Below are 12935 nucleotides of genomic sequence, written 5' to 3'. Positions count from 1 at the left end.
CATTTTTTCTTTCAGCCCAGAGGCTGAACGAAAAAAAAAATCTCATTACCCGTATGCTCAATATAAGGAGAATAGCAGAAACTCCTAATGCTGGCCATACATGTAATGATTGTGGAGACCCTCAAATGCCAGGGCAGTACAAACACCCCACAAATGACCCCATTTTGGAAAGAAGACACCCCAAGGTATTCGCTGAGGGGCATATTGAGTCCATGAAAGATTGAACTTTTTGTCCCAAGTTAGCGGAAAGGGAGACTTTGTGAGAAAAAAAAAAAAGAAAACATTTCCGCCAACTTGTGGCAAAAAAAAAAATCTTCTATGAACTCACCATGCCCCTTACGGAATATCTTGGGGTGTCTTCTTTCCAAAATGGGGTCACTTGTGGGGTATTTATACTGCCCTGGCATTTTAGGGGCCCTAAAGCGTGAGAAGTCTGGAATCCAAATGTCTAAAAATGCCCTCCTAAAAGGTACTCATTGTAATTTGGGCCCCTTCGCGCACCTAGGCTGCAAAAAACTGTCACACATGTGGTATCGCCGTACTCAGGAGAAGCAGGAAAATGTGTTTTGGGGTGTCTTTTTACATATACCCATGCTGGTTGAGAGAAATATCTCTGTAAATTGAGAACTTTGTGTAAAAAAAATGGGAAAAGTTGTCATTTACAGACATATTTCTCACACACAGTATGGGTATATGTAAAAATACACCCCTAAACACATTGCCCTACTTCTCCTGAGTACGGCGATACCACATGTGTGACACTTTTTTGCAGCCTAGGTGCACAAAGGGGCCCAAATTCCAATGAGTACCTTTAGGATTTCACTGGGCATTTTTTACGCATTTGGATTCCAAACTACTTCTCACGCTTTAGGTCCCCTAAAATGCCAGGGCAGTATAAATACCCCACAAGTGACCCCATTTTGGAAAGAATACACCCCAAGGTATTTCGTGATGGGCATGGCGAGTTCATGTAAAATTTTATTTTTTGTCACAAGTTAGTGGAATATGAGACTTTGTAAGAAAAAAAAAATCATTTTCCGCTAACTTGTGCCAAAATAAAATATATATTCTAGGAACTCGCCATGCCCCTTTGACAACTTTTCCCATTTTTTTTACACAAAGTTGTCAATTTACTGAGATATTTCTCTCACCCAGCATGGGTATATGTAAAAATACACCCCAAAACACATTGCCCTACTTCTTCTGAGTACGGCGATACCACATGTGTGACACTTTTTTGCAGCCTAGGTGCGTAAAGGGGCCGAAAGTCCAACGAGTACCTTTAGGCTTTACAGGGTTGCTCACAATTTAGCCCCGCCCAAAATGCCAGAACAGTAAAAACACCCCACAAATGACCCCATTTCGGAAAGTAGACACCAAGGTATTCACTGAGGTGCATAGTGAGCCCCTCCACGAATACTTTGGGGTGTCTTCTTTCTAAAATGGGGTCATCTGGGGGGTATTTATACTATCCTGGCATTCTAGCACCTCAAGAAACATGACAGGTGCTCAGAAAGTCAGAGCTGCTTCAAAATGCGGAAATTCACATTTTTGTACCATAGTTTGTAAACGCTATAACTTTTGCGTAAACCAATAAATATACACTTACTGGATTTATTTTTTATCAAAGACATGTAGCACAATAAATTCTGACACAAACTTGTATAGAAATTTAATTATATTTGAACAATTTAACCAGAGAAAGTTAAAAATACACTTTTTTGAGAAAATCGCGGCCTATTTTGATTAATATCGGAAAAACGAAAAATCTCAGCAGCAATTAAATACAACCAAAAGAAAGCTGTATTTGTCAGAAGAAAAGGAGGTAAAATTAATTTGGGTGCCAAGTTGCATGACCGAGCAATAAACCGTTAAAATTGTGAAGTGCCGATTTGTAAAAATGGCCTGGTCACTAGAGGGGTATAAACCTGTGGTCCTTAAGTGGTTAAATAGCTTTTCTCCCCCTTGCTATTTGAATTTGGCTGTCTTTCCATTCCTATTTTAGCAAGTTATGATTGAATTATCACAGGGGGATGAGGGGAGGTTCATAAAGTTTTCCATTGCATGCATCAGTTCTTAAGCACGAACATGTAGGTTTCTGTCATTTATCACTTCCTCTATGACAGGATATCTCTTTCTATAGCTTATTTGCAAGTTACAGACTGTTATTTGACAAGAATTGAAAACCCACATTAGATTCTTCTGGATGCTATGTATTTAGTTGCTATTTTAGAATTTGTTTCTTGTATTATTATACTTGTGTGTGTGTAGTGTATATGTTTTGAAAACCTCACCATAGTAATAAAATGTATGACCTAAGTAATTCCTGCATACAAAAGGAAAATAATTGCCTTTGTATATATTGGCATTTATTGAAATCTTCCTGAGCCTTGCTTCAGAGAAATGCATATGAACTATGTAAAATTAAGTATGATTCATCTGAAGCCCAGCCAGGTCTGGAAAAGGGTGAAATTATAACCGAGAACAGGCAAATCGGTAGCAGACTGCGAAAACACAATAGCATAAACTGTGTCTGATTGATACCATACATCCTTCTGCTTGATATGTGAGAAGTTTGACTTTAAGGCTTTTTTCTCTGTGTTAAGGTGATGCAATTATGCAAGTATTCTCATTTTTTTAGGATCTGCTTTTCCGCTGAGAAAATGCTGTACACTAACAAAGTTTTTTTGCATTTTTTTTTTTAATTAGGTTAAACCAAGAGCTTCGTGGCTGGGTCCATAGACATGAGGTTGAAAGGACAAAGTCTAGACGAACACTTAGCACCCATAAGGCAAGGGCAGTGCAGGTGAGGTTGTAGAGAACTTTACCTATTTCTTAGGCTTGTCTCACACTCCTGGCAGGCCTCTCCGGCATAGAATGCTGGAAATCGATTTATTGGGCCGGACAGCATTCCGTTAGCATCTGGCAATGCTGGATCCGGCAGGCTGCTCCCGGTCAGAACAGCCTGCCGGACCGTCAAATGCAAATGTGAAGCTGTTACCTCAGTGCTGTCTGCCTTTTTTATATCCACATGACTGACTAGCCACCTCCAGGTAATTTCAGCTGTTACCTCAGTGCTGTCTGCCTTCTTTATTTCCACATGACTGACTAGCCACCTCCCAGGTAATATCAGTCATGTGGATATAAATAAGGCAGAGAGCACTTAGGTAACAGCTGATATTACCTGGAGGTGGCTAGTCAGTCATGTGGATATAAAGAAGGCAGTCAGCTCTGAGGTAACAGCTAATATTACCTGGAGGTGGCCAGTCGATCACAGACATCCCAACCTGCAAAAACTAATTTCAGGGAGGTTTTCTTTTTTTTTCTTTCACAAACTTTGCACACTTTGCTCTATGGTGTGGAGGACTGGGCTCATCACCCTGCCCCAAATTATCCTATTTATGTATATGATTAAAGGGATTCTGTCACCACCTATAAGCCCTGTGAGCTAAACATCTGCTCATGTCCAGGGCAGCATTCTGATTTCTAAGGTGGCCTTATAAGAGCTATTTGTGGCTTTATTCTGCGGAAAAACAGGTTTTACTAACCTGTCAATCATTGAATTAAGGTGCCCAAGCAGGGGAGGTCTGTGGATGCATGGTGCCCGGCTGCACGCATCGCCGTTCGTGCCCAGCGCCGCCTTCTACTCCTCAGTGCCGCTGCTCCCTCTCCCTCCCCCCGCTCTGAGATCCCGCGCGTGCGCACAGGCTCAGCCTGATGCGCCGTTGCGGACTGCTGGCATCGGCTTCTTTTTGCACTGTGCGCACGCGCCGAGAAAGGGACACTGCTACAGGTTGCCCGAAAGGTTTACTGCGAGTAAACTAGAGATGGAAAGTTCGGATCTTTCACATGAATCGGTTCATTCGCTGAGCTGACAAGAAGCAAGTGAACTGAAGCTTAGGTTGCGCAATGCGCATGCGTGGATGCTTCGATTTACTTGCTAACTCGCTGAGTCGGCTCTTGGTCTGAGTCAGGAAGTTTATTCTTTAAAACCCTGTGTGTAATTATCTACCCCACTCTAGGAAAAAAATCAAGCATCCAGGGGGTGAATTTAACACTGGGGTAAATAATATAATTAAAATGGAGGGTTGAATGTGTAAATGTATTTAAAAAAAATACATCTCTCTCAATAGTTCTATTGCTACAGAATGAGACAGAAGAAGGGATGCCTTTAACATATATCTCTCCTTGAGAAGCCAATTTGACCCTAAAGGGTTAATTTAACCTGTAATCTAAACTCTGTCCTGTCACTTCTCTTATCTCTCTGCTCTGCTATCAGTAAACCTTTCTGGGATATATTGTCTCACATGTGGGTGTCAGGGAGCCGCTATCTAATAGCGGGAGACTCCCTGAACCTCCGGGAGACTTGAGATCCCTGCGATCATGTGGATATGAAGAAGGCATACAGCACTGAGGGAACAGCTGATATTACCTGGAGGTGGTTAGTCGATCATGTGGATATGAAGAAGGCATACAGCACTGAGGGAACAGCTGATTACCTTGATAATCATAAGGTAACTCGTGTAGGTGTTATATATAGACCACCTACCCAAGTCAAAGAATTAGATGATCTACTAGTTGAGGAAATAGCTAAAATGACATTGAAGGGGGAAGTTATCATTATGGGAGACTTCAATCTTCCAGATGTAAACTGGAAAACCAAAATAGCTAGTTCTGCCAAGAGTACAGATATTCTAAATTCCCTACTGGGATTATCTCTACAGCAAGTAGGGGAGGAGCCAACCCAGAAGGAGGCCATTTTAGATTTAGCATTCACAAATGGGAATTTGGTATCTGATATTACTGTAGGGGAAAGCTTGGGATCTAGTGATCACCAGTCAGTGTGGTTTACTATAAGTACAGTGACTGAGTCACACCACACAAAAACAAAAGTTTTAGATTTTAGAAAAACTGACTTTTCTAAAATTAGATTAGTGATATACCAGTCCCTATCAGACCGGAACAGTTTCATTGGAGTCCAGGAGAATTGGGACTACTTAAAAGTGGCACTTTTGATGGCAACAGAAGATTGCATTAGGCTTGTCAGTAAAAGCAAAAAAAGGAAGAGACCACTGTGGTACTCAGCAGAAGTGGCCAAAATCATTAAAAACAAAAAGATAGCATTTAGGAATTAAAAAAAAAATCAAAACGAGGATGACAGACAAATTTATAAGATTAGGCAGAGAGAGGCCAAACAAGTTGTAAGAGCTTCTAAAGCACAGGCAGAAGAGAAATTAGCTCAGTCAGGGAAAAAAGGCGATAAGGCATTCTTCAGATACATAAATGAAAAAAGGAAACTAAAACAAGGAATTACCAAATTAAAAACTAAAGAAGGAAGGTATATGGAAGAAGATAAAGAACTAGCTGACTGCCTCAATGAATACTTCTGTTCAGTTTTTACAAAGGAAAATGAAGGAGAAGGACCTCAGTTGGGAAAGAAGACTAATGAATCTTTTGACGCATGTGTCTTTACAGAGGAAGAGGTTCTAAGTCAACTGTCTAAAATTAATACAAATAAGTCACAGGGGCCTGATGGGATACACCCAAAGCTATTAAAAGAGCTCAGCGGTGAACTAGCAAAACCATTAACAGATTTATTTAACCAATCACTGGCAACAGGAGTCGTCCCAGAAGATTGGAAATTAGCAAATGTTGTGCCCATTCACAAGAAAGGTAGTAGGGAGGAATCGGGCAACTATAGGCCAGTAAGCCTGACATCAATAGTGGGGAAATAATGGAAACCATACTTAAGGAGAGGATTGTGGAACATCTAAAATCCCATGGATTGAAAGATGAAAAACAGCATGGGTTTACTTCAGGGAGATCATGTCAAACTAATCTTATTGATTTTTTTGATTGGGTGACTAAAATAATAGATGGAGGAGGTGCAGTAGACATCGCTTATCTAGACTTTAGTAAGGCTTTTGATACTGTCCCACATAGAAGGCTTATCAATAAAGTGCAGTCATTCGGCTTGGACTCCCATATTGTTGAATGGATTAGGCAGTGGCTGAGGGACAGGCAACAGAGGGTTGTAGTCAATGGAGTATATTCAGACCAAGGTCTTGTTACCAGTGGGGTACCTCAGGGATCTGTTCTGGGACCCATATTGTTTAATATCTTTGTCAGCGAAATTGCAGAAGGCCTCAATGGTAAAGTGTGTCTTTTTGCTGATGACACAAAGATTTGTAACAGGGTTGATGTTCCTGGAGGAATACACCAAATGGAAAAGGACTTAGGAAAACTAGAGGAATGGTCAAAAATCTGGCAACTAAAATTTAATGTTGATAAGTGCAAGATAATGCACCTGGGACGTAAAAACCCAAGAGCAGAATATAAAATCAGTGATACAGTCCTAACCTCAGTATCTGAGGAAAGGGATTTAGGGATCATTATTTCAGAAGACTTAAAGGTAGGCAGACAATGTCACAGAGCAGCAGTGTAACGGTCGCGTACACACACACACAGGGGGGAGGGAAGTGACCACTGCGCTCCACCCTTACCCCTGGCCCTGCCTACTTGCCTCGCGAGTCCTAATGACAGGGGACAACTGGACGGCAATCCCTAACTTGTAAGTAAGTGCAGGGATGACAGACAGACAAACAACAGGACGTGAACGGACCGAGTCAATTCCAGGAAAGCTGCAAAGTACAAATGGAGCAAGCAGAGAATTGTCAGGAGAAGCCGGGGTCATAAATACCAGGAGAGCAGAGAAGTACAAGAGGAGTCCTAAGAGAGTAGTCAGGTGGGAGCCGAGGTCACAATACCAGGACGGATGCGCAGTACAGGAGGATCAGGCAAAAGGATGGTCAAGGAACAGGATCAGGTAAGTATTCAGCAGTCCAACAAATAGCCAGGAACCTAGAAATTAACAGGCAACCTGTAGCCAGCAGGCTGCCTGTATTTATAGTGGGGAGTGAGGGTCATGTGACGTGGACAGCGTCACATGACCGACAGACCAACCAGTCGAGCACCGAGTGATCAGCTCGGCGCTCAAGGCAGACTTAGGAGCAAGGAGCCACCCAGCTAGTAAAGCCGCCCTGGGAATGAGGTCAAACACAGAACCTCATTCCAAAAGCTAAGCAACAGTTCTGCGGGCAATGGGGGACCGAGTGCACCTTCGGAACCCCGTGACAGTACCCCCCTTTTACGAGGGGCCACCGGACCCAAGACTTCAGGCGATGAAATTTATGAACAAGTCTAGGAGCATGAACCTCCCTGGCAGGTACCCAAGATCTCTCTTCAGGTCCATACCCCTTCCAGTGAATCAGGTACTGCAAGGAATTACGCACCTTCCTGACATCCACTATTTTAGACACCACATACTCGACAGCATCATTAACAAGAACTGGCGGAGGCGAGGCTTTTGATGGTACTACCGGTTCAAAATATTTTTTAAGCAGAGATTTATGGAACACATTATGAATGTGGAATGACTCAGGCAGCTCCAACCTAAAAGATACCGGGTTAATCACTTCCGTGATCTTATATGGTCCAATAAAACGAGGAGCAAATTTTTTTAGAAGTTACCTTGAGAGATAGATTCTTGGAGGACAACCATACTTTATCCCCAACCTGAAAGTTTACCCCCCTTGAACGTCTCCTATCGGCCTTGAGTTTTTGAGAACATTGAGCCTTTTCTAGGTTCGATTGAACCCGGGCCCAAACTGTGCACAGTTCGGAGGAGAGTTTATCAGCTTCAGGGTTAGAGGAGGAGACGGACGACCCAGAATGAAAACGGGGATGAAAACCATGGTTACAAAAGAAAGGGGAAGACCCAGCAGAAGAATTGACACGGTTATTCAGAGCAAATTCAGCCAACGGAAGAATTTGACCCATAATTGCTGGTCATCGCAACATACAATCTCAGAAATTGTTCACAGACTGATTAAGGGCGTTCAGTCTGCCCATTACTCTCAGGATGGTAGGCGGAAGAAAAAGACAACAAAATTTTACATCTTTGACAGAAGGCCCTCCAGAATTTGGACACAAACTGCACACCCCTGTCCGAAACAATATTTTCCGGGATACCATGCAATCAAACAATTTCTTTCACAAAAATAGACGCCAGGGTTTTGGCATTCGGGAGTTTAGACAGGGGAATGAAATGGACCATCTTGCTAAACCTATCCACCACTACCCACACTACAGTCTTACCCTCCGCCAGCGGTAGGTCAGTTATAAAGTCCATCGAGATATGGGACCAGGGTCTACTGGGAATGGGTAGGGGTCGTAGGTTACCAGCAGGGCGAGTCCTAGGTGTCTTGGACCTGGCACAAACCTCACAGGCTGACACATAGGACTTTACATCCCTAGTTAGAGTGGGCCACCAATAAGATCTAGAAACCAGATCCTTATTCCCCTTAACACCCGGATGTCCACAAAAGGCAGAATCGTGACACTCACCCAACAGCTGGAGACGAAATTGTACGGGAACAAACAACTTATCTGTTGGGGTGGATACCGGTGCAGATGTTGTTCCGACCTAATGCGAGCCGAGATATCCTGGGTAAGAGCTGCTAAGAAGATTTTTGCTGGTAGGATGGATTCAGGTGGTACCTCAGTAGGTTGAAAAGCCTGGAAGCTCCGAGATAATGCGTCCGCCTTCACATTTTTACTTCCCGGCCTGAACGTGATGGAAAAATCAAAACGAGTAAAAAACAGAGCCCATCTGGCTTGACGGGGATTCAACCTCTTAGCAGACTCGAGAAACATAAGGTTTTTATGGTCAGTGACAACAGTTACACAATGCCTTGCCCCCTCCAGAAAATGCCTCCACTCCTCAAATGCCCATTTAATGGGCCAGCAGCTCCCTATTCCCTATGTCGTAGTTTCTCTCCGTGGGAGAGAATTTCCTGGAGAGGAAGGCACATGGTCTCAGATTAGTGAGGCTGGCAGGACCTTGTGAAAGGACTGCTCCTGCGCCGTCCTCGGACGCATCCAACCTCCACAATAAAAGGTTTCTCCTGATCAGGCTGATCAGAATGGGAGCGCTACTGAATGCCTTTTTAATTTTTCAAATGAAGAAATGGCCTCAGTAGACCAATTCTCCAAATCCGCCCCTTTCTTAGTAAGGTCGGTCACAACGGTTTAGCAAATTACGGAAAATTCATAATAAATTTACGATAGTAATTGGCGAAACCTAAGAACCGTTGTAAGGCCTTTAAGGATGAAGGTCTTACCCATTCCTTAATTGCTAGTACCTTACCAGGATCCATCTTGAAGGCGTGAGGAGTCAGAACATGCCCTAGAACAGAATCTCTGCACACCAAAGACACATTTCTCTTGTTTAGCGGATAGCTGATTCTCCCTCAACACCTCTAATACTTGTCTAACATGAGACACATGGGATTCGAAGTCAGAGAGAATATCAAAATGTCGTCAAGATAGACAATAACAAATTTACCTAAGAACTCCCTAAGAATGTCATTCATGAAGTTTTGGAACACAGCTGGGCATTGCTGAGTCCAAAAGGCATCACCTGATATTCAAAGTGTCCTACCGGAGTATTGAACGCCGTCTTCCATTCGTCTCCCTCCTTGATTCGGATTAGATTGTATGCCCCTTTCAGGTCAATTTTGGAAAACCAGGTTGCCCCCAGGACCTGGTTAAATAAATCCGGAATCAATGGGAGGGAGTATCTATTCTGGACAGTGATTTTATTTAATCTCCGGTAATCGATACATGGCCTAAGACCACCATCTTTTTTCTTAACGAAGAAAAACCCCACCCCCATAGGAGAGACAGAAGGTCTAATATGCCCTTTACCAAGGCTCTCCTTAATATAATCTTCCATGGCCTTGCGTTCGGGCATAGAAAGATTATAAATTCGTCCTTAGGAAACTTGGCCCCCTCTACTAGCTCTATGGTACAATCATAAGGTCTATGGGGGGGTAGAACCTCCGGGGTTGGTGATGAGAATACATCAGAATATTCTCTAACAACAGAGGGTAAAGTATCAGACTTTACTGAGACCCCAGCCTGTACCACGGACAGGCACGAGTCACACTTAGGCCCCCCATCTCACCAACTCCCCATTGGACCAATCTATAGTGGGGTTATGTAGTCGGAGCCAAGGCAACCCTAGTACCACCTCAGCAGGTAGGTTCTCCAGGACTAGAAGCGAACATCTCTCTGAGTGGCACACACCCACGGTTAGAGAAATCTCCGAGGTACATAAGCTCACCGTACCACCAATAAGAGGAGTAGCATCAATAGCCATGACATGGATAGGAGTTGGTAAGGCAAACATAGGAATACCCAATCTAACAGCATACTCAGAGTCAATAAAGCTAGCCGCTGAGCCAGAATCAATAAAGGCCTTACCCGGCCATTTATCTACTCCCAGAGAAATCGTAATGGGTACCGAAAGCTTACATTTAGAAAATTCAGGGTGTACCTGGTCTTTAGGTTGCCTTGCCTTAGGAGACTTGACAGAGAGGACCTTCTTAGGACACTGGTTGATCCAATGGTCAGAATCTCCACAGTAAAAGCATTCTCCACGTCTGCGGCGAAGATTCCCTCCGGTCATGCCAACCTGCATGGGTTCCTCGGTGGAGACCTCAGCATTGTCTCTGGGATAGGCCTCTGGCTGGACACCATCTGGGAAGAGAACTGTTGTTCCTGTCGTCTCTCTCTACCCGTCGGTCAAGTCGAACAACAAGGGTCATCATCTCCTCTAAGGTCTCTGGAAGTTGATAACTGACCAGGAAGATCCTTTAATTTATCAGACAGACCTGACCTGAACTGACTCTTCAGGGCTGGTTCGTTCCATCCTGAGGGGACACACCACCTTCTGATTGGGTTGCAATAATCCTCCGCTGGTAAATTGCCCTGAACCAGTGCCTTTAGAGCCGTCTCGGCTACTAGAGCCCTGTCTGGTTCATCATAGAGGGTACCTAGGGCCTGAAAGAACCCCTCCACAGAATATAAACAACTGGCGCCAGCAGGTAAAGAGAACGCCCAGTCCTGGGGATCACCCTGTACTCGGGAAATGATAATGCCCACGCGTTGACTCTCGGGGCCAGAGGACACGGGGCGCAAACGGAAGTAAAGTTTGCAACTCTCCTTAAAAGAGAGAAACCTTCTTCCGGTCTCCAGAAAAGGTTTCTGGGAGCTTAATCTGGGCTCAAAATGCGGACTGGAGGCCTGAGGAGTGGAAGAGCCTTGCCCCAACTCAAAAGAGCTGAGTTTTTCCCCTAACTCCTGCACCATCTGCGTCAGATTAGAGACATAGTCAGTCAGGGTCACCAGAGGATTCATAATACAGTGGTTATTGGGCCTGTTAATCTGTAACGGTCGCGTACACACACACACAGGGGGGAGGGAAGTGACCACTGCGCTCCACCCTTACCCCTGGCCCTGCCTACTTGCCTCGCGAGTCCTAATGACAGGGGACAACTGGACGGCAATCCCTAACTTGTAAGTAAGTGCAGGGATGACAGACAGACAAACAACAGGACGTGAACGGACAGAGTCAATACCAGGAAAGCTGCAAAGTACAAATGGAGCAAGCAGAGAATTGTCAGGAGAAGCCGGGGTCATAAATACCAGGAGAGCAGAGAAGTACAAGAGGAGTCCTAAGAGAGTAGTCAGGTGGGAGCCGAGGTCACAATACCAGGACGGATGCGCAGTACAGGAGGATCAGGCAAAAGGATGGTCAAGGAACAGGATCAGGTAAGTATTCAGCAGTCCAACAAATAGCCAGGAACCTAGAAATTAACAGGCAACCTGTAGCCAGGAGGCTGCCTGTATTTATAGTGGGGAGTGAGGGTCATGTGAGGTGGCCAGCGTCACATGACCGACAGACCAACCAGTCGAGCACCGAGTGATCAGCTCGGCGCTCAAGGCAGACTTAGGAGCAAGGAGCCACCCAGCTAGTAAAGCCGCCCTGGGAATGAGGTCAAACACAGAACCTCTTTCCAAAAGCTAAGCAACAGTTCTGCGGGCAATGGGGGACCGAGTGCACCTTCGGAACCCCGTGACAAGCAGGAAATGCTAGCAGAATGCTTGGGTGTATAGCAAGAGGAATTACCAGTAGAAAGAGGGATGTGCTCATGCCGCTCTACAGAGCACTAGTGAGACCTCATTTGGAGTATTGTGCTCAGTACTGGAGACCATATCTCCAGAAGGATATTGATACTTTGGAGAGAGTTCAGAGAAGAGCTACTAAACTGGTACATGGATTGCAGGATAAAACTTACCAGGAAAGATTAGAGGACCTTAACATGTATAGCTTGGAAGAAAGACGAGACAGAGGGGATATGATAGAAACTTTTAAATACATATCAACAAGGTAAAAGAGGAAAGAATATTTAAAAGAAGAAAAACTGCTACAAGAGGACATAGTTTTAAATTAGAGGGGCGAAGGTTTAAAAGTAATATCAGGAAGTATTACTTTACTGAGAGAGTAGTGGATGCATGAAATAGCCTTCCTGCAGAAGTGGCAGCTGCAAATACAGTGGAGGAGTTTAAGCATGCATGGGATAGGCATAAGGCCATCCTTCATATAAGATAAAGCCAGGGGCTATCCATAGTATTTAGTATATTGGGCAGACTAGATGGGCCAAATGGTTCTTATCTGCCGACACATTCTATGTTTCTATGATATTACCTGGAGGTGGCCAGTCGATCATGTGGATATGAAGAAGGCATACAGCAGTGAAGGAACAGCTGATATTACCGGGAGGTGGCTAGTCAGTCCTGTGGATATAAAGAAGGCAGAGAGCACTGAGGGAACAGATGATATTACCTGAAGGTGGCTAGTCGATCATGTGGATATGAAGAAGGCATACAGCACTGAGGGAACAGCTGATATTACCTGGAGGTGGCTAGCCGATCATGTGGATATGAAGAAGGCATACAGCAGTCTGAGGGAACAGCTGATATTACCGGGAGGTGGCTAGTCTATCATGTGGATATGAAGAAGGCACAGA

At 44.3% G+C, this 12935-nt stretch overlaps 1 protein-coding gene across 2 annotated transcripts in view; it reads left to right on the top strand.

Moving 5' to 3' along the window:
* The window catches only part of ATF6 (activating transcription factor 6), a 465865-nt gene that overhangs the window by 327018 nt on the left and 125912 nt on the right, over positions 1 to 12935 (top strand). For both annotated transcript variants that reach the window (XM_040407064.1, XM_040407063.1), the window contains exon 12: positions 2710 to 2806. In XM_040407064.1, the coding sequence (XP_040262998.1) occupies positions 2710 to 2806 (97 nt within the window). The remainder of the gene's footprint in view (positions 1 to 2709; positions 2807 to 12935) is intronic.

This window comes from Bufo bufo, chromosome 9, assembly GCF_905171765.1.
Source record: "Bufo bufo chromosome 9, aBufBuf1.1, whole genome shotgun sequence".
NCBI classification, from domain to species: Eukaryota; Metazoa; Chordata; class Amphibia; order Anura; family Bufonidae; genus Bufo; species Bufo bufo.
Note: the sequence above shows the minus strand (reverse complement) of the source record. Positions and strands in the feature narration are given on the sequence as shown.